Here is a 22,236-nt window from a genome sequence, read left to right as displayed (position 1 = left end):
CCATCAGACAATAGAAAATTAAAGATAGATACTAGTATTATGAGTGCAAGTCTGCAAATATATCCGTAACAACCCCAAACACCTTTATGGACCCTTTTTCAAAACCTAACCATAAAGATTATTTATCAAACACAAAAGGGAAAATAAGAGAATCAAATTCAACATATTATACTGAATATAACAAGAAACTGCTTACAAGTTGTAACCATGAAGGCAAGCTATTTTCTTTTAAAATAACATTCTTATGGTACCAAAAAAATTAAAGAAAAAATTAAATAGTTTTGAATCTTGTAGTGCCAAAAACAGTCTTGACATTTTGATGGCTATTATTTTTTTCCTTTACATTCATATGCTCCTATATTCTCTACAATCTAAAGCATCCAAGGTAAGATAATATAAAGAGCAATCTAAAGTCATGAACTATACCACACTCTCACTCACTAATAAACCTGAGAATTTGTAGGTGGGATGAAACAGTAAAACTTAAAAACTAAGACAAAACAAAACTAGACCAACATAATTCATGCCACAGCTTTGAATCTTCATAGCTTCATGCCATCGGTTCCTCTGCTTAGCCCCTTATCCTAGGCTTTAACCTGCTACACATGCACCCTTTGTTGTTAATTTCTAGATATTATAAAAAAAACACAATGAGCACACACGTATGAAGAATAGGGGAATGTTACCTGTTCTGTGTAGGATTTGGTCTGCTAGGTGGTATCCTTCTAAGGCTAGTGGCAACCGCAGGCTCCTGAGTTGGTTTTTGCTCTTCTTTGTGAAAAAATGAATGTGAATGAGATTGAGAAGATTGTGACATTTTTGAAACTAAGGATGAAGAAGAGTGAGCCCTAGCTTGGGACATAATCACTTCATATGAAAAGATCAATGTCATGGCAAAGATAACAGCAATCATTGAACTTCGTAAGGAATTCATGGTCTTTGCTGACTTGGAGGATGTCTTTCACTTGCCCTATATGCTTCTTGCAATGATGAGTTGTGTACATGACATATATATATATATATATACTAACATTATTAACATGATTCGAGTGAAACTAACTTTACTCTTTAAATAAGATTGGGTTTGATTTTTGTGAATAAAAAAATATGAAAAATTATGAGACCCTATCAAGATTTTAAAAAATATTTGTAATTGTGAAAATTTAACTGTTTGTCTCCACTATTAATACCACATTGATCATATTTGATGACATTAACAAACACAATAAAACCGCAACGCGATGCCAATATTTAAAACCTTAGATTCTATTAAATGTGACAAATTAGATTTTTTATTAGAAAATTATCATCGATAAAGTTAATTTAATATTTTAATATTTCGTATCAATGATATGTTTACAAGAAAATTATATATACTAATTCTGATTACGTGTATGAAATGTTCTTGTTATGCATAAATAAATATCATGTTCATTATATTTATAATTTTGTTGGCGAGCTGGTTGGACCAAATTTGAAAATGCAGCAAGGGGTGCGGGGGTGTCATGTGACAAATCATTGACTAAAAATTCAGCTTACAAGTCCCAAAGCTAAATCAGCATGAGATTAGGTTTAACGTTGATTTTATCTTTCTGGGGGAGTGTCACGTGATGTGGAACGTGGTTTATTTACAGCTGGCTGGTTGGCAGCTTTGGATTCTACGGTTTCAGAGGTTTACAATTGCAATCAACTGATCAATGTTGCTCAAACCAAGGTGAGGCAAATGGCTTTAGTTTAAAAAGACTGAATGAAAATTTTAAAAAATTGTGCCTCGTGAAATGGAGTGATCAGAAATACTACAATTTGTATGCTTTTCTAACAGTTGTCTCTAGTAGAACATGGTTAATCACTCAGGCTTATATTCATCTTCTTTGGAGTTTTCTTCTTCCCTTGTCACTGAGAAGGCACGAAGATTTAACCCTGTATTGTTCTTTCTTTTTGTTTAAAATGAACTGTATAGTTCTAAGCAGTTCAAAAATGTGTATTGGAAAATAAATATATAGCTATTACACAAATATATTATATAGTGTTGATTATACGAAAATGCATAAATGATATATGAAGTTAATTCTTAATATTATAATTATTAGTTATATTAGTCTTTAAAGAAAAATATATATAACTCCTACATAATAAAAAACTATTACTTGATTGAAGAGGGTATATGAGTGTTGTAATTTTCCTGTCCTAGTTTAATTTTTACTGATTGAAAAAAAAAAAACTAACTTGCACAAATTGCACAAAAATATGACGTGTTATGTTTCAAAATGCCTACCTTCCAGAACACTGTCACAGGCCTTGAAAAAGTCCTTCTACAATGCCAATCAATTGGGCTATCAACATCCCTTACGCCAAACTGGATCTTACTACGCGCAATGTAACTTGTTGGTACATTAAATATAATTTATGTAATTTTTTTTTATTCTTCCCTAAAATTGATATGAATTGGATAATCCGTAAGTCTCATACAATGAGAGAATCATCAATGATATTATCTGAGTAAAACAAAAATAAAACAAGAAATGAAAGTGGTGGAGATTCTTGGGAGCAAAAACGTGCTGCAATGGAGTTTTGGAGGATAGAGAAATCCTAATTTTGGAGCAAGAGATCGATGCAAGGGGAATGGAGGGAGATCAATCAAAGAAGGTGGTGGAGGAAATGCGGCCAAAGAAAATAGGGAAGGATATTTAACTTAATTGACTTAAAAAAGGAAAAGGGTTGTAATCAGTAAGTAAGTAAGGCGTGTATTTAGCAAAAATCCTTTTCAAAAGTTTCATACCTCTTTCGAAAAAAGAAAAATGTTTCTCCCATGTACCCACTCCACGCACCCCGTCTGGTGGCCTTTTCCCTTTCCCTTCTATTGTCTCCTACTATGTTGGCCTTTTCAATCTAGCTCGTCACTCTCCCCTTCACCTTACTCGAGATTTTGTTTATTTGGAGCTTCTTTTTTTCTCTTCAATTTTGAAGATTTAATGGAAACTACTTTTTATAATGTTGTTATACATTTTAGAAACTAGTTTCTAAAATGCATGCTAGCTGTATCGATGACTGGTCATGCACAATATTGAGAAAATGTGCGGATTCTTAATTGGGCATGACATGTACTAAAGCCATTAGTGTTGATCTCCAACAACCCACTATTTCAACTACCTATTCTAGCACTTAAACTAGCACAAGTTAAAGCAAAATTTTAAAAACCGGACTAACCGGTTCGATTAGAACACTTAGTGTATATCTAGTCTGATCCAGTAATTGGATCTGTCATGTCATTGAATCGGTATGACTTGATTTTAACCGGCTAGGTTTGATGTTCAATCGTTGAACAAATGGGCCGGGTTATTTGATTCGGACTGTTTCAAACAATATCAACTCCTTCAAGCTGCAATGTTGCACACTGCGTTGCTGCTCTTTTACGTGCTACTGCTCCTTCACGCAAGCCTTACAAATCTATTAAATACACTTACCTGTATTTGAACCCAGTTTTAATTTTCTACCAAGCCAAATTGACATATAGTTAACAATTTTATTATATACAGTATATATAATACTTATATTACTAGTTCATGCATAGTTCAATTATTGACCCACCAATCCAATCATTGACTTGGTGACTAATGCCCTAGCCAAGTTAATTATCAGTCCAATTTTTAAAATTAAGAGTCAAAGAAATCATCCTCCACAAGTTCCTAAACATTTTTTTGGAATTAATAAACTTGTTGATTCATTTGGAAGAGGTCATCAGGACCTGGACCTGTCCATCCTTAGGTCAATTATTTAAATTTATTACTCTTTATAAGTTTTTTCATTGGGAAGAGATTAAATTACTCTTAAGACTATTCTAAAATATTTACTCATGTCCTTATCATTTTCTTTCTTAAAATTTAATAGTTGTAATAAATAACAAATTTTAATCATTAGATTTAAAAAAAAATGAATGATGATTTTTTTATCTTTCAGAAAAATAACAAGAAGAACTAATCCCTAACATGAACAATGCTACAAACATTTGACACAATAGCCAGATTGATGAAAAGATGGGCATTGGTTGAAAATAGCTAACTTATCAAAGGAAGAAGATCCAATATTCGTAGCAAGAAAATCTGCACAAGTGTTACCCTCTCTTAGAACATGCTGAATTCAAATATTCCACTACATAGAAGACAAACGCATAATTCTTTGACCAGAGGAGCGTAAATATGATAGAAACTCACTCCAAGGAAAATCATGTCCACAACAAACTTGAAGTTAGATTCACAAATCACAAATGATGCTTCTAACACTGTGATCCCACGCAATATGCAGCATTTGAGCAATGGCAAGCAACTCTGCATTCAGACTCGTTGTGAAGCTGCAACAACCAAAATAATCGAGAAACCAATTGCTCAAATTATCACGAATCAATCCACAATTCCAGCATGAGAAAATCAACCAGAGGAGACAACACACCATATGACTAGGAACACAAGAGATAGTGAGTTGTTTCTGCATGAATAGTATGAAGGAGGGACTCTTTCTTGTTGATGACAAGCCAAGATGGCCACACTTTATCATTGAAGATTTCAGTATTCCTTGAAAGCCAAATAAACCGTCACCAAATAACGAACTTCTGACCATGAGCAGCAAATGAATGATGGGTTTACGAAGTAAATCTTTTTAGAATTATTGATCCCTAGCTCCTCTTTTTCATTTATATATATTATTTGCATGGCCTTCTTCATTTTTTTTTTTTACTTTTCAAGCATTTTCATTTCATGTAATTTAAATTCATGTCAGTAATATTTCTCAGCAAACTTTTACTTTCTAGTTTTCCTTTATATTTCAACTTAGAAAGCTTTCATCATTTACTTTTGAATGCAGTTTACTTCATTTCACATTTTACCTTTCAAGTCATTTATGATTTCATCATTAGTTTCTTGGATCATTTAATTGTCTTTTAAATTTTGTGATCAAATTTTTAGTCAATTATACTAGTTAAAACTATCAAAATTAAGATCATTATTGAATTCGGTTTTTGCAAATTGAATCTACACGCTAACTAAAATATTGATCATATATATCATAATCGAATTGGGATTTTAACTTAACTCATACCATCAAATTGAAAGCATAGCTGATAGTTTAAACAACTCATATTTCAAGTCTCACAAATAAAAATATTTATTGGTTAAAATCACTGTAAAAATTATCTTTTCAACTTAAAAATCTTCAAAATTCAGAAGAAAAAAAACTCATAAAGTTATCACCATTAACACATGGCTATTGTTTTTCCCCTTTACATCATAGGTTCATATATTCTCTCCAATCTAAAACATCAAAGTTAAGAGAAAATAAAGAGCAATATAAATTCTAAAGTCATGAACTATACCACTCTCACTAAAAAAAACCCTAATAATTTGAAGCTGTTGAAACAGTAAAACACTGAAAAATAAAAAATAAAAATAGAAACTAGAGACCAACAGAGTTCATGCCACGGCTTTGAATCTTCATATATACTCCAATCCATGCCATCAATTCCTCTCTTTAGTTCCTTTTCATAGGCTTCAACCTGCTGCACATGCACCCTTTTTCTGTCAATTTCTAGATTTTATCATAAAAATAACACGGTGAAGAAAAGGGAAATCATACTAGTTCTGTATAGGATTTGGTGTGCTAGGTGGTATCCTTTTAAGGCTAGCAGCTACCACAGGTTCCTCAGTTGATTTTTGGTCTTCTATGTGAAAAAGTGAATCTGAAAGAGATTTTGAGGATTGTGACATTTTTGAAACTGAGGGTGAAGAAGAAGGGTGAGTCCTAGATTGGGACAAAATCACCCCAATTGAAAGGATCAATGTCATGGCAAAGATAATTGCAGCCGTTGAACTGCATAAGGATTTCATGGTCTTTGCAATGATGAGTTTTGGACATGAATGAGTCACATGTCACATATATACTGAATTTTGATCATGTATATGCAATGTTCTTGTTATATATATATAAATATCTTGTTCATTATATTTTTAGTTTTGTTGCCAATTAGATTGCACTAAATTTGAAAATGCAGCAAGGGATGCGGGGGTTGTCGATCATGTGACAAATTTTGACTGATTTAGCTTACAAATCCCAAAGCTAAATCAGCATTAGATTATGTATTAAGTTGATTTTATCTTTATTGGGGGTGTCACGTGATGTGGAACCTGATTTTATTTACAGTTGGTGTGTTGGCAGCTTTGGATTCTACAGTTTCAGAGGTTTAAGTTGCAATCGACTAATCAATGTTGCTCAAACCAAGGCAAGACAAATGGATTTCGTTTAAAATGATTGGAAATTCTGTAAAAGAACATGGTTAATCACTTAGGCACGGTTTGGTTGCGCACAAGAGTGAAGATTTGTGATCATTTTGAAAATCGCGATTTGGATGCGCGGAAGAGAACATAAATTTTCAAAATATCCCACGATTAAAATCATTTGTTTGTCTTTCTTTCACATCTTCTCAGTATGACTTTCTTATTAATTTCTGACAACTTCTCTTCCTTATTTTATATATTACACATATTTTCTGGTTAACCCTAAATAATTAATAAAACTTGTATAACTGTGGTTTCAGTCCCCTAGACAAAAAGTAAAAATATTACTTATTTTCTTATTTTCTGCCTCTGACTTTAAAGGAACTACACTTTCTACAGTGATTTCTTAGCACTTGGTTCAATTCAACAATTCTATCTAAATATAAAAAGAAAAGGTTAATAGCAAAAAAAAAAGACTGAGTGAAGCTTCAGCGTCCTCAACAAAAATAAGGAGGAAGCTATATAGTTATATTTTAAAAATTCATTTCGAAATTGAGCAAAGAAATAAACTATTCTCCAAAAATTAATTTTCAAACATAATAATTTGCCTTTAATTCAATGACAGCAGGATGTGTATCTGGCTCAGCGGCAAAGAAGCCCAACATGAGAGAAAAGAAAAAGAAAAACAATGGTTGGGAAAAACAATTTAGAAGAAATAAAAATGGAAACTGCACCCCCATTGTTTTGCTACATGCACCTCCTCATTTTCAAATATCCTGAAACTGCCCTCCATGGAACCTCCATTTAAAAGCCTCTTGAAAGCTTTTGCTACATGTATTCACCCACTTCTAATGCAAATTCCTTTACTTTCTTGCCTTTCGCCTTTTAATTTTGATTTATTCATTTGTCGATCATCTACATTTTTACAATTTATTTTTCTCAGTTCTTTATTTTCAGCTGTATTTCCTCTTTTAAATTCATGCATTTATCTTTCAGCGCTGTCTTTTTAAGCATCAATTTACATTTTCAAGCATTTATGTTTGTTTTCACTTTAATTTTCTCGCATTAACGATTTCAGTTATTTAAATTTGTTGCAGTTTACAAGTTTTTGGATTTATATAGTTCACGTACGGTCTTTTTCATTATTTTTAACTTTTCGAGCATTCATCTTTCATATAATTTAAACTCAAGTCATTTACATTTCTATAAACTTATACATTTTCATTGCCTTCTATATTTCAAGTTTTTTATCTTTCATTTACTTTTCGATGCAATTTACTTCATTTCACATTTACATTTCAAGTCATTCATGATGATTTCATCATTTCTTCAATATTTTATATCGGCATTATTTCTTCAATCATTTAATTGTCTTTTCTTTTAAATTTTGTACGTGTTCAAATTTGATACTCGATTGGTCATTTATATACTCAAATACTTTGTTCACAAGTAGTTGTTATACTTGTTAAAACCAACTAAGTTAAGATCATTATTCAATTCAATTTTCGGAAATCAAATAGAGAATTAGTCTTACACACTAACTAAAATATTGATGGTAATTGAATTGGGATTTTAACTTAACGTTACTCTCTTCTAAAAAAAACGTAACGTAACTTATACCATAAAGTTAAAAGCATAGCACTACTAGTTTAAATATAAAACACACACACACAATAGTTGGTAATTGAATTATATAAGTCTCACAAATGAAAATATTTGTTGATTAGAGTCATTATATATAAAAAGTTATCTTTTCAACTTAAAATCATTTGAAATTCATAAAAAAAAAAAAAAACTCAAAATAATTTCTCACCATCAACATATATATTGCTATTATTTTTCTCCGATCCTTTCCATTCATAGGATACAAGATTATTCTCTACGATCTAAAACATCACAGGTAAGATCAAATAAAGAGCAATATAAATTCTAAAGTCATGAACTATACCGTTCTCACTATCAAACCTAGAAATTTAAAGCTGGAGAAACAGTAAAGCACACTGAAAAAAAAAAAAGCAAAACTAGAGACCTTAACAGAGTTCATACTACAGCTTGGAATCTTCATGTTGCTTTTTCTTTGCCCCTTTTCATAGGCTTCAACCCACTGAACATGCACCATTTCCTGTGAATTTCTAGATATTATAAATAAATAAATAAATAAAAACAATGAGCAGACACTAATGAAGAAAAGGGAAGTTATCTTACTAGTTATTTATAGGATTGGAACTGCCAGATGGTGCTTTTCTACCACGGGATCCTGAGTTGATTTTTGCCCTTCTTTGTGCCAGAGTGGACGTGAAAGTGATTGGGAAGATTGTGACATTTTTGAAACTAAGGATGCAGATGGGTATGCCCTAGCTTGGTACATATTCACTCCATATGAAATTAAGGATCAATGTCATGGCAAAGATAACAGCAACCATTGAACTGCGTAAGGAATTCATGGTCGTCTTTGCTGAATTTAGAGGATGTCCTATATATATATACTCTTACAAGACCATGATGAGTTGTGTGCACATGCATGATATATATATATAAATATCTTGTTGATTTTTTTTATAATTTTGTTGCCATGCAATTGCAGGTAGGTAGTACTAAATTTGGAAATGCAGCGAGGGGTGCGGGGTGTCATGTGATAAATTATTGACAAATTCAATTATTCATAAATATTTTTTTTTCTTTTTCTCTTTTTTCATTCAATCAAATGTTTATCTCTTTCATTTTTTTTTTCTCATTGTAACCTTTTTATTATATCTGACAACCCTCTTCATTTTCCTTTGTTCTTATTGTGATCGTTCAACTCTTCCAATGTTCTTCCTCTACAAACACTACTTCCTGTCAAGGTTAAGATTAATTTGTCAATTCAATTTACTTGTCCTAGCTTGTGTTATTGTATATATGAGTGAGTAATTGTTTTAGTCCCACTTTTTAAATATTGGTGGTCTCAGTCCCCTAGGAAAACAAATATTACTTTTATTTTCCTATTCTTTGTCACTGACTTTACAGTAAATACAGCATCTATAATGATTTCTTAGCACTCGGCTCAATTCAAGAACTATATCTAAATACAGAAAGAAAAGGATATAATACCAAAAAAAATGACTGAGTGAATTGAATCCTAGACAAAAATAAAGGAAGAATTAATTTTCTAAATTCATTATCATAAATATCAGAAATTAATTTTTGAAATTGAAAAAAGAAATAAACAATATTCCAAAAATCAATTTCACAAACATAACAATTTGCCTTGATCAATACGCAGGGTGTGCATCTGGCTCAGCGGCAAAGAAGCCACAAATTGACCACAATGTGATGGTAGTTGCTTCCTGCTTGCGCTCCATTTATAATTTATTAAAACAGACCTAAATGTCAAAAATACCCTTCACTATAGTTTACTTTACATATGATTTACGGATTGATGAATCCATACCTATTTTATGAATATTTATATGTGACAATATTTTTACTAAGTGCTAGGCAAAAAAATATTGTTAAAGATCATGTGTGATAGTGTATATAGGTTCAATTGTAATTTTCACCCCCTTATTTTATTCAAATCCGCAATTTGTGTCTTCCCTATTTTTTAGTTTAAACATTTTATTCACAACTTTAAAAAAAAATTGTGATTTTAATCTCCTTATTTTTTAATTGAGATATTATATTCCTCACTTTTAAAAAATCTATGTTGATTGTGTACTTTTTTAATTCTTTTATAATAATTTAAGCTTATTAGCAACTAAATAATTTTAAAAAATATTTGTCATCTGAATAATAAACAAATACATGTTCGACAACGAGTATATAGATCAACATTTAAAATTGATCGTAAAAACTAAAATTATAGATTTTTTTAAAGTAAGAATGAAATTATCAATTAAAAAATAAAAAAAACAAAAATGAATTTTTAGTCATATATATATAGACCAATTTTTTTATAAAAATAATCATTATTCAATTCAATTTTCGCAAATCGAATTGAGAATCTTACACACTAATAACTAAAATCTTGATGGTAGTTGAATTGGGATTTTAGCTTAACACATACCATAAAGTTGTAACTGAAAGCATAGCACTACATTTAAAAAAAAAAAAACTCACAATTTGTAATTGATTTTATAAGTCTCACAAATAAAAGTATTTATCATATCTAGATGGTAGTTGAATTGGGATTTTAGCTTAACGCATAACTCATACCATAAAGTTGAAAGCATAGCACTACAGGGTTTAAATAAAAACACCTCACAATATTTGGTAATTGATTCCATAAGTCTCACAAATAAAAATATTTTGTTGATTACAGTCATTATTGAAAGTTATCTTTTCAACATAACAATCTTTGAAATTAATTCTTAAAAGAAGCTCAAAATAAATTTCCACCATCAACATGGCTATTATTTTTTTCCTTTCCACTCATGGATCCAATATTATTCTCTATATACAGTCTGAAGCATCAAAGGTAAGATAAAATAAAGTGCAATACAAATTCTCAAAGTCATGAACATGAACAATACCACTCTCATTATCAAACCTAGGAATTTGAAGCTGAAACAGTAAAACACTGAAAAATTAAAGTAAGCGAAACTAGAGGACCAACAGAGTTCATGCATGCCACAGTTTGGAATATATCTTCGTATATACTCCAATCCATGCCATCAGTTCCTTTTGCTTAGTCACTTTCCCCAGGTGGCGGCGTCAACCCTCTGCACAAGCACCCTTTTGTGTCAATTTCTAGATATCATAAAAAAACACAATGAGCAGACACTAATGAAGAAAAAGGAAATCTTACATGTTCTGTGTAGGATTTGGTGTGCTAGGTGGTATCCTTCTAAGGTTAGCAGTTACCACAGGCTCCCGAGTTGATTTTTGCCCTACTTTGTGCCAAAGTGGACGTGAAAGTGATTGGGAAGATTGTGACATTCTTGAAACTAAGGATGACGGGTATGCCCTAGCTTGGGACATAATCACCCCAAGTGAAAGGATCAATGACATTGCAAGCATAACTGCGACCATTGATCTGCATAAGGAATTCATGGTCTTGCTGACTTTGGAGGATGCCTTGCACTTGCCTATATATGCGCTTCTTGCAAGATGATGAGTTGTGTACATGCATGATATATATATATATATAGTTCATTATAATTCATAATTTTGCTGCCAAGTAGGTTGTACTAAATTTGGAAATGCAGTGAGGGGTGCAGATTATGTGACATTAATTGTTAATTTTCGTTAGAATGTTGATGAGGTGATTAGAACCCACAACCTCTCTATCACTCCTCCCTTCAACTCCTAAATTTTCTTTTAAATTATTAAGTCAATCTTATAATTCTTTCATCTGACAATTATTGATGACTTAGCCGACCCCACCTAGTGGGATAAAGCGTTGTTGTTGTTGACAATTATTGATGACTAATTCAGCTTACAGAGAATGCTAAATCAGCATTAGGTTATTAAGTTTAACGTTGACTTTATTTTTATGGGGTTTAGGTGATGTAGAACGTGATCAACAGATCGTTTGTTGTCAGCTTTGGATTCTTCTGTTTCAGAGGTTTACAATTGCAATGAACTGATCAATGTTGCCCAAACCGATTTGGTTTAAAAGATTGGAAAATAAATATACCCACTTGTTTCTAGAAAATCATGGTTAATCACTTAGGCTTATGTTGACCTTCTTAATTTGGAGTTTTCTTCTCTTCCTCTTTGTTAATAATTTTACATAATTTTCTTTTTTCCTTTTTCTCTTTTTTTTTCCCCATTCAATCGATCAAATATTCATCTCCTTCCACCATTCTTTCGTTTCTTCTCATTGTAATTAACCTTTATTATATCTGGCAATGCTCTTCATTTTTCTTTGTTCTTATTTTTTATATCCTTCACCTCTTTCAATGTTCTTCCTCTACAAACACTACTTCCTGACAAGGTTAAGATTTGTCAATTCAATTTACTAGTCCTCGTGCTATTGGATGAGAGATCAGTAACTGTTTTAGTTCCACTTTTTAAAAATTGGCGCATAGACGTGAGAATAGCCAAGACTAGACCACTTAATTTACATAAATAAATCTGGCATGCTATAAAAATTTGAGGCATATGGTATGTTCTATTAGCCTATAAGAGGTTTTTTACAGGTCTGTACGATCTTCTTAAAAGTTTAATCTAACCTATTAGTTTATTAAAAAAAATATCTCAAATATTTGTTTTATTTATGATATAATTAAGATTGTTAACTTATTAAGATATTAAATAAAAAAATATAATCATTCAATCGACTTATTTATATTAATTTTATTATATTTAAATGTATAAACATGTTGACAGGTGAAGCTTAGTAGGTTTTTTATGTTTAAATTTAGTTTATTTAATTAAATAGATCTTTTTAAAAACTTAAATTTAACTTTTGTATTAAATAAGTCACTTCACATCAGATTAAGTTATAGACTTTTGTTTTAAGTTATAGACTTTTGTTGACATTCCTACTCTTATTATTTTCTTATTTTTTACCATTGGATTTACAGTAAATACACCATCTAGATTGATTTCTTAGCACTCGGCTCAATTCAAGAACTATATTTTTTTTGGTACTATATCTAAATACAGAAAGAAAATGATATAATACCAAAAAAAATGATCGACTGAGTGAAGCTTCGGCATCCTAGAAAAAAAAGAAGAAGAAGGAAGAATTAATTTCATTCTCATAAATTTCAGAAATTAATTTTTGAAAATTGAGAAAAGAAATAAACAATATTCCAAAAATTAATTTCCCAAACATAAGAATTTGCCTTGATGAATTCAATGACAGCAGGTTGTGCATCTGGCCTAGCTGCAAAGAAGCCCAACGTGAGGGAAAGAAAAAACAACTAGCATGCAGCAGCCATAAATTGACCAAAATGTGAAAAATAGACTTGACTCTATGTGTCCCTACTCACTAACACTCCATTTATAATTTAAAACAGACCTAAATGCCAAAAATGCCCTTCAGTAAAGTTGACTTTACATATGCATTGATGAATCCGTACCTATTTCATGAATTTCCATTCCTGAACTTTTTACGGATTCAATATATGTTCAAATTCGGAATACATTTCCATTTCTTGAATTTTCTTTCCAGAAAAAGCAATGCAGAACCTTGAGAAAATGCCTTCCGGAGTATCAAATCTGGAATAAAAAAAAAGGTGCAACTTTTCGGAAAAGCAAATCCGGAATTGGTTTTTGATAATCCTGGATTAAATTTTCTGGAAAACAATTAATATTTTTTCTGGAAAACTCAATCCAAAATTATCAAAAATTAATTCCACATTTGCATCTCTGGAAGACTCCCCCATTTTCATGTGTTCGGGCTTTGTCTATCCAGAAAATAATCAGTTTATCAAATTTCAAGAATTTGTAAAAGAAAAATAGTTTAAAAAGGTGCAGAAAGAGTATTTCAGGGAAAGAAGAAGTAACTGCCCAATGTGAATATAAAGGCCCAACAATTCAGAATGAATAAGGCCTTTTCATTTTACACCCTATAAAAATAATCATGCATCTCCTTTCCATTTAAATTTTTCCCAATTGAGAGATCAGGAGGGAGTAGTGTTGGCAGTTGCAACACGTGTTTTACCCAATTGTTTTGAAGCAATTGAAACCACTACGCAGATGGATTTGACTCAAGTTATATTTGAGTCTGATTGCAAACGACTAGTGGATGCATGGAGAGTTAGAGGACCTGTTAGTTGTAGTTATTTTGATGTTTGAGGGATATTGGATAGTAGGAGCCTAAGTGGATCAAACTCAATTAGTGAATCTGTCCAATACAATCATCCAATTAGATTTTTTTGGGTTGAATTAGATTATTGAATCAGATTAATTTATTATAATTAGATTGAGGGAGGCGTTTGAAATTTCTTATCTTATTAAAACCCAATTCAGTCCAATCTAACATCATCTTAATCCAATCTCAAGTCACTTAATTTAATTTTATATAGTATAATTTAGTTTCTAAATTTTATATAAAAAAAAAACCGTATTTTTATTTCTAGATTTTACCCCCAATCTCTACTTAAGTTGTTATAACTGATGAAGTATTAAAAGCCGATTTTTTTTTATAAAGTAGAGATGCTAAATTGTATGATATGAAAGTTTTTTGAACTAAAAATAAGATTCATAACAAATATAAGAACTAAAAATATATTTTATTCTATTTTTTTATAAAAAGAAAAAATCCATGTACTTGACAAATTAACGATACTGAATCCAACCGTTGAGGAACCTCAATTTTAGAGGTTTGAGTCCACATGAAAACACTTTGTAGCAAGGGACAACCTCAAGTATCCCGATTGAGGTTAACACATATAACAAAGCAACTTTAATTAACACATATATCTTGGTTAACACTTAACTGCAATGTAAGCAGCATTAGGAAAAATAAATATAGCTATATACTCATTTCATATAACCTAGGCTCTTCACTTACGTGAGAAGCTAGGTTCTGTTCCCATCCCTCAATCTACCAATGCCTAGTTCCTATATATAGTCCCAAAAATAAAGTACTGACAGATTGTTCTTTCTAGCTAATATAGGAACTTGTTGTTTCCCCCTTTTTTTAATAAAAAAGAAAAGAAGTTAATTCTAATAACATTTCTATTGCATTTTCATAGCTTCTTCGATTCTGGATGCATATGCTTCTTGATGCTTTCCAAAACCTTCAAAAATTTCTTCACCTGTCAACCGCAAAAATTTGATATTTATTATTCACTTGCAGTCATTGCGGTTAGTGCACCAATATACCTGTTTTCACATTAAAGGAACAGTTCAATATTCTAACTAGCTGTTTCTTCTCTATTTGCATTGATTTACATAAGATTAAAAAATCCATAAAGAGATGAAATTACAATAAGAAAAAGTTAAAAGAGAAATATAGTTCCTCAAACTTTATACTGTTATCCAATAACAAATTATCATATATGATTGGTATGCTGAATTTTATAATAACTACTTTAAAAATCATATATGATATGATTTTTTTATTGGTTCAGTGTATAAAAAAGTTACTCTTAAATTGACAATGTACATTTGTCTTAGCTTATGAACCATTATCCAATGCCTTATAGTTTGTAAAGATCAGAAATCAAATTCCTTAGCAATTTTACTCTCTAAACTGCAAAATGCACTTTACGATGGTCAAACTCTTTCTCTTGCTACACCATGTAAAATTGTCAAGATTCATGCTTCTTTGGTATGATATCATGATAAAATTTGGTTGGTAACTTACGAATTTTCAAGAATAATATGGACTTCTTGTGGATACAAGATCATGAATGTTCTGAAAGTTGCAAGTTGAAACTTTCTTCTTCTGTCCCCTGAACATAACCTCAACTTCTACATTAAATGTTGCACAAACCGGTCGATGGTCAGAGAACTTAAATTCTCTGCGGACGTACGAAAGTTGCTGTATTCCCCCTCCATGCCACAAGATTCTATCGCACCTACAACATCCATCATCATTCAGATTTGAAAGAAAGAGTATGAATAGACAATTTGGTCCACAAAAGATGATACTGTGTTGTTTTGGTTCCTAGAAGATTCTGTCTAAACAAATTGGTCTCCAAAAAGTGAACTTATTAGTAAGTTATAACAATTTTGGTAGGGTGAAATTGTTAGCAAGTTGACAATTTCAAAGAACAAATTGAATTAGATGGAAATTGTTAGGGACCAATAAAAGTAACATTTTCCAGGGACCAAATTGAATATTTACTTGAAGAAAATATCTGTAATTCTTCAAACTGACACATACCAAGCTGGAGTTCTCCTTTTGTTCTTTGAAACTTTTACACCTTCAACATAGTAAGTGTCTGAGTTGAAGGCATATTTATAAGTAGGTGCAAAGTAGATCTTTCCCTCTTTCCACCCCTTGAATACACGACCTGCTTCCCTTTCCATTTTAAGCTGTGAAAAGAAGAATATATTCGATGCATCATAATCAGAAATGTAACTAGAATTCACCACAAAAAATAGAAGCACCCAAATGGAACTCCACTTAAATTTTCAGAAGATTATGAGCATATCAATATGAATATCTTCCATTTCATGGTTTAGAAATTTTCTGGTTTAAATGAAAACAATGAAAATTAAAAACCTAAATTAGGAAAACATTATAAGCTCAACAGCAATGCCAACATGTATAGTATTTATTCAAATCAACACAACATTCTGAGGCAAAGGAAATTACCTGATCCTTGTTAAAAAGAGCAGGCCAGTCCCTCTTTTCCACAAGCCTTTTTGCATCATCATGGCTCAATGAAATTCTGTAATTCAAGTCTCCAAACCATATGATTCGGCTGGAGAACACATTTCTCATATAATCAGAAAATTTGGGTCCATTGATATGAAAATTACTCAATGTTATTAAATACTTAAGAAATCTCATCTGCATTAAATTTATAAATAGTTTCAAACGATGCTTACTCATGATCTAAGATTTTGTCAGGCATCCTACTATGTGGTGTCTTGCAAATCCTTGGAAACTGAGTGTTCTTTAGAATCTCTATGACATCAAGGTTTCTGCGAAGCTCATCACCTTCTTTCTCTCCAGAAGCCAAATGACTACAGATAAAGCAAAAACTTGTCTGATAAAATGACATGCTCACTGATATACACCCCTGCAGCCACAAAACAAGCATGGTAATGTAGATAGTAACTCAAAACTTTATCGAAAAAATTTGTTTTCCATTTGTACTTTGAAATGAACATTCATTAAATAGATAGAATAAAGCTTTTTATGACTACCTTGTTCCCAAGGCAACCCATGATCCCGCGGCTAATGCAACATATTCTCAAATGGCCTACATACTGAACAAGTTCCCTCCTCATCCAGACACTTACAAAAATTCCAACCATTTGCTTACATGTAACAAGACTGTATTTCATCTGACTAGTAGCCAATGCAACAGGAATTGGGAAGTTCTCATCCTCCTCTTCGGTGGAAGAATCATCTGAATTGAAGTTTGATTCTTGGCAGCGAAAACAGAAATCCTTACCAGCCTTCCTTTCCATTTCAAGAACACAGTTACAACTTCTTAGCCTCTTTCCATTTAGTTTCTTGAAAGTTTTCTTAATCTTCTTCAAAGAAGGCTTTTGTGAGAACAATGGGCCTCCAAAAGACGCGGTCGGTTTTAGTCCTTTAGAAGCCAAATCTGAAGAACCATTGAGTGATTGGTTGATTAAAGCAAGCCATTTTGCAGCAGGCTCATTATCCTCTAATACCAGCACATTTCCAGCATTTAAAGGGACAATCTCCTGAAAGCTGAAAAATTGGAGAAAGACATATTATACTGTGAATTAGAATGTGTTTGTTTAAGTTATTTCTTAAAAAATCACTCTTTTTATGCTAAAAACAACCAGTTTTATAAAATGTTTACATCTTTATATAAGCTTATAGATTATTTTGAAAAGCTAGAATGAGTAGCTTATCATAAAAACACTTTAAGAAAAGATTACTTTATATGCAATCTTTAAATCACTTTTTTTTTCCTTTTTGCACAACAAACATGCCTAAATTAAAGCAGATATCTCCAATTAGACTACTTACCCGCCTAACAAAGCACTACCCATTATTCAAAGCATTTTTATTGTTCAAGCAGACAACAACACATGCACCAAACTATATTGACAAATACCAAAGAATGCAAATAAATTTATTTCATAACAAGTCAGAAAGGTCAAAAGTTAAAATCCAAAAATGATAAATGGCCTTCTCTTTGACAAAGTGAGGAAGGAAGGGTAGTTAGTTAACTCCCTTAAAATAAGGGGCATATTGTTGACTAGAAACTTACTCATCGATTAAAATCAGAAGTATGAAAGAGAGGGACAGAGAGAGAGAGAGAGAGATAGAGAGCATACCCCAAAACATACATATCTGGTTCATTTCGAACCTGAAGAAAATCACTCAGATCAAGGTTTCCAGTGGGGCATTGCCCTCCTACATTCCATGTTGCTGCAAAAACTCTATTAAACAAATAACTGCAATCATTAATCTGGTCACCAATATTGTAATGACAGGGACTGTTATTTTTAAAAGTAAAATCAATTCTTCTAATAAATACCTGAAATTTTGAATTGCTTCATTAGAAGACATAGAAGGTTCTGAGCCTCGATTGTCAAAAGATGAAACAGAAAGTGGATCTGCAAGGAAAATAAGAGATGGTCAAAGACTCAAAGTGATCATGCCAAGAGGAACTTTTAAAATGGTTGTTGCTGAAACATGTGAAGTGTGAGGTTCTATTGTTCTCAACATCCTCTGGTAGTGAGGGAATTTACAAACAGTAAAAGTTAAGATAAGCATTTATTATGGATAATAAAGCTTAAAGCTGAACATATTCTCTAATTTGGAACAAATCACTAGGTGCTCCACTTTACATTACAGTTTTAAAAGTCAATGAAGCCATATCAACTTCTAATCTATGAAATTTTTATCAATTCTCAAAATATTCTTGCCCAAAGGAAAATAGAAGATAAATTCTCCCAACCACTGGTAATACATAGCAACATACTACTAAGCAATAAAGGCATATACCTTTCTCAATACCCACTTTTTTTTATCAACAGTAAGAAAGAATATTTTGTGCCAAGATGATGTAAAATGTTGTGGATAATTAACATTGAAAAGGAAAATGAATCCTGTTAACTTGCTTCATTTTATTTCACCTCGTGATACACAAGCATGAATATATTCTTATGGATTACATTAAAAAAAATAATTTAGGATGTTCCACCAAGCCAATATGAACTTTCAGTTATCAGTTCAGCCAGCTCATCTCCTAAACTTTACAGTTCAGATGTGGTTTTAAAAACATCGTGCTTACACAAAAAATAGAAGGAAAAAAGGTTTAAGTCAAAGGGAAACAAAGAAATAATATATAATCTCTTCAACAGAAAAGTAGTGATTCCTATAAATACTCTCTCTTCAATGGTATAGTAGTGATTCCACCTTTTCAGGAAAGAAAGCATATTGAGATGCTGAATGATATATCCAAAATAATAAGAAAAAGAATTAACAATGTCTATGCCAATCACCCATAATTGAAAAAAGACTATTCTATCTTTCCCACTTCTTTAGATACGTGGACAGAATATTGTGTACTGCTAATGCTACCAACCTCTCTCTATTTAGTTGAAACAGAATGTAGAACTCACCAAGGGAATCATTAGAACTTCTCTCTATTGTCCTTCCATTTCTCTCTCTCATGGCCAAAACTTTCCACAGAAACGACTGAAATCACATTCAGAAGAATAGTTGCAGGAAAAAAAAAAGTTAACATTTAATCCTGTTAAGAAATAAACATTACATAAGCAATACATAGAGTCACATGACTTGAGAGATTCCAGAGTGTTATCCATTAAATATCTTCATGACAGTGAATAAGAGACAGACAAACCCAAAAAATTCTATACAACTAAACTGAAGGCAAACCAAACAACATATTCAAAAAGAAAAGAAAAGAAAACCTGTTTTTTCCTCTGCCGATTGCTTGGTATCATATCTGAAACTGTTTCTTCTTGTCTATCCTCAAATTCGATGTCCATCTAATTTCCCAACAAAAGGGGGAGGTAAAACACGTACGTTAGTACATTCAGAACATGAGATCACAAGAAATTAATCAACACACCCATTACATGATTATTTTCCGGTAACTATTCACAAAAAAATAGGCATCTCAAAGCATTCACACCAAAAGAAAACTTGACATATTCAGATTATTTGAAACACATGGGGTATGACCCAAATTAGAAACGAATGAATTCACAAATGCCCCAAAAATGTTAATAAGTGCTAAACAATGCAACAAGTACCAATTCTTAGCCATGAATTCATATCCAATTAATCATAACAGTATCAGCACAAAAATGGCATCGATTGAAGAAGCAAATCTCAGTCATTTAGAGAAAGCATTGCTACCCTTTAAAAGGGGTTTAAAAATACCAAATGAGATTCTTGTAAAAGTCAACTTCTCATGCAATGCCCTTCAAGAACCAATTATAAATCAGAGTGTTTTCCAGAGAAGTTATATAAACTGAAAAAGGGAAAAAAGAAAAGAAAAGGAACCTGCATAATCCTTGTAGCTAGAACTGAGAACTCTTACTCTTGTGTGCAACAAAAGGGTCCAAACTTTCTCTTCCAAAGAGCCATAAAACTTGACATATATACCAAACAAGTATTTGATGATATCAAAAAGGATAGAAGAGGGGACAGAGAAATAGGAATAGGTACAAATAGGGAGAGTAGGTCCTCCCTACTCAAGAAAATGGAATGAAAAATTCAGAAACAATAAAATAGAAAAGAAAAGAGATAAAAAGGAAACAGTCAAAAGGGAGAATGGAATAATAGAATCTCATGTGCCCTCTTCGTTGATAGTATTTATTATTAAATTAACTTTTTGAGGTGTGTGGCAAAGGCCATGATTGGTCCGTTTGTTCTTGGTGTTTACTCTATTTGAAAACCAAAAAGGGGTTCTTTTCAAGAGCCAACGAAAAAAAGCATTTTGTTTGAGGCTTCAAATGCTGAGGATTGTCTTCGAAGTTTGAACCTCGTCCTTTGTACTAGTTTGAACGTTAAAGGGTATAAAGAAAGAAAAGATGTTACTTTCGTAGTCCATGGAGAGAGAAAGTAACCAACCCCACGTGTGTGTCTGCAAATAAAATCACAATAGTTTGTTGTGCCATGTTTCCTATGAATGTGACACCAAAAGGTAGCTTCGGCCTTGTGTTAAGGAATTGCTTTTACCCATTTCCATGGATTTTTTTGTATGATATTAAAATACAAAACGCAAGTTTTCTTTTCTAAATAAAAAAAATATCACTATTGATGTATTATGATTATGATAATTAATAATTTTTTTAGTAATCGTGTATATATATATATATATATCTTTTAAAAAATAATATTAGAGATGCATCAACTTATTTTAAGAAGGTTTAAATATGTTTAAGATTTTTTATATATATTCAATTTTTTTTACTTCCTAAAAAATATTATTATTCTAAATCATTAATATATTAAAAATTTTGTTCTGAATCTATGTCGTTAGTTAAGTTTATGTGATATTATTTCAACTACTATTTCTATTTCAATATATATCATTAGTTGGAATGGTGTCATATCATCACTTAATTGATCATAATTATCCAAAAATTCAAAACAACAACCAAAATTACCAGGAACTCAAAACAAAAATTATATATATATATATATATATACATATATATATATAAAGGACTCAAAACAAAAATTATTTAAGCCTTTTAAGAATAATTTTTGGTAAAGTTATTTCATTTAATAAAAAAATTACATATTAAAATTTATTAATTTAATTTCTTAGCATTTTTATATTTATTCAATGATTATTTACATATAGTAGGAGTGTATTGGATTAAAATTTTAAAAGACTATTTTAGTAAAAAAAAAAAAAGTCTTGTGAATTTTAAAAGACTTTGAATTTTAATGAATTTATATCATAAGAAATTTTAAGGTTGTAAAAGACTGTGAATTTATAAAATTTGAAAGGACTTGATGAATTTTTAGCAAACATCAAAGTTACAAGAGTCAATAAAAAAAATGTAACAAAATAATAAGGTTTGAATAAAGAAAGGTAAAATTAATATAATATTTTCAATTTGAGAGAGTTGGACATGACCCTAGGAGCATGGAGATCCCTTCTCACCTTATCTTTTAATCATTTGTTCTAAAGGTGTAACAACTTTTATAAACAACATGGAAGCTAAGGGGAGTTGCATGGAACAAAGGTTGTGGAGGAGCTCTAGCCATCAATCGCATATGACTACTTTTATTCTTTCATTCGTATGAAATGGAGGCCTTGTTCATGAGTCAAATCATGAAGCACTATCAAAAGGTGTTGGGCTAGGCTATTAATTTGAATCCAAAAAAATAAATTAGTCATAACATTACTCAGAATCATAGGGAGGTGGGCACAAGCATTCTTGGTGT

At 31.4% G+C, this 22,236-nt stretch overlaps 1 protein-coding gene and 3 long non-coding RNA genes across 5 annotated transcripts; all 4 read right to left on the bottom strand.

Annotated features, from left to right (window-relative positions):
* Positions 1-259: 259 nt before the first annotated feature.
* On the bottom strand, positions 260-1,006 carry LOC114372896. The gene is made up of 2 exons (XR_003658380.1): positions 687-1,006; positions 260-596 (listed from the first exon to the last, which is right to left on the bottom strand). It is a non-coding gene; the product is annotated as an uncharacterized LOC114372896 (long non-coding RNA).
* A 4,211-nt stretch (positions 1,007-5,217) lies between these two features.
* On the bottom strand, positions 5,218-5,919 carry LOC114373813. Its single transcript, XR_003658466.1, has 2 exons — positions 5,626-5,919; positions 5,218-5,548 (listed from the first exon to the last, which is right to left on the bottom strand). It is a non-coding gene; the product is annotated as an uncharacterized LOC114373813 (long non-coding RNA).
* A 2,149-nt stretch (positions 5,920-8,068) lies between these two features.
* LOC114373809 lies at positions 8,069-8,706 on the bottom strand. The gene is made up of 2 exons (XR_003658464.1): positions 8,469-8,706; positions 8,069-8,385 (listed from the first exon to the last, which is right to left on the bottom strand). It is a non-coding gene; the product is annotated as an uncharacterized LOC114373809 (long non-coding RNA).
* A 5,872-nt stretch (positions 8,707-14,578) lies between these two features.
* On the bottom strand, positions 14,579-20,795 carry LOC114374950 (type I inositol polyphosphate 5-phosphatase 10-like). Of its 2 annotated transcripts, none has more exons than XM_028332679.1 (11): positions 20,338-20,795; positions 19,740-19,817; positions 19,428-19,503; positions 18,338-18,416; positions 18,135-18,239; positions 17,022-17,538; positions 16,701-16,894; positions 16,465-16,573; positions 16,030-16,181; positions 15,508-15,721; positions 14,579-15,023 (listed from the first exon to the last, which is right to left on the bottom strand). In XM_028332679.1, exons 1-10 carry the CDS (start codon positions 20,341-20,343, stop codon positions 15,514-15,516), a joined length of 1,524 nt encoding a protein of 507 aa, XP_028188480.1. In that variant the 5' UTR covers positions 20,344-20,795; the 3' UTR covers positions 14,579-15,023; positions 15,508-15,513. The 2 variants fall into 2 exon arrangements, with proteins under 2 accessions (XP_028188480.1, XP_028188481.1); XM_028332680.1 differs by having other exon boundaries at positions 14,579-14,956.
* Between the last annotated feature and the right edge of the window lie 1,441 nt (positions 20,796-22,236).

This window comes from Glycine soja, chromosome 11 (assembly GCF_004193775.1).
Source record: "Glycine soja cultivar W05 chromosome 11, ASM419377v2, whole genome shotgun sequence".
Taxonomy (NCBI): domain Eukaryota; kingdom Viridiplantae; phylum Streptophyta; class Magnoliopsida; order Fabales; family Fabaceae; genus Glycine; species Glycine soja.
This window is presented reverse-complemented; position numbering and strand designations above follow the sequence as displayed.

Bases quoted from the DNA above. Each gene is read 5' to 3' on its own strand.
- LOC114374950 (XM_028332679.1), bottom strand. The intron at 17,539-18,134 runs GTATGCTCTCTA...CCAATTTTTCAG, and splicing joins CCAGATATGTATGTTTTGGG to CTTTCAGGAGATTGTCCCTT. The intron at 16,574-16,700 runs GTAAGCATCGTT...TGTGTTCTCCAG, and splicing joins GACAAAATCTTAGATCATGA to CCGAATCATATGGTTTGGAG.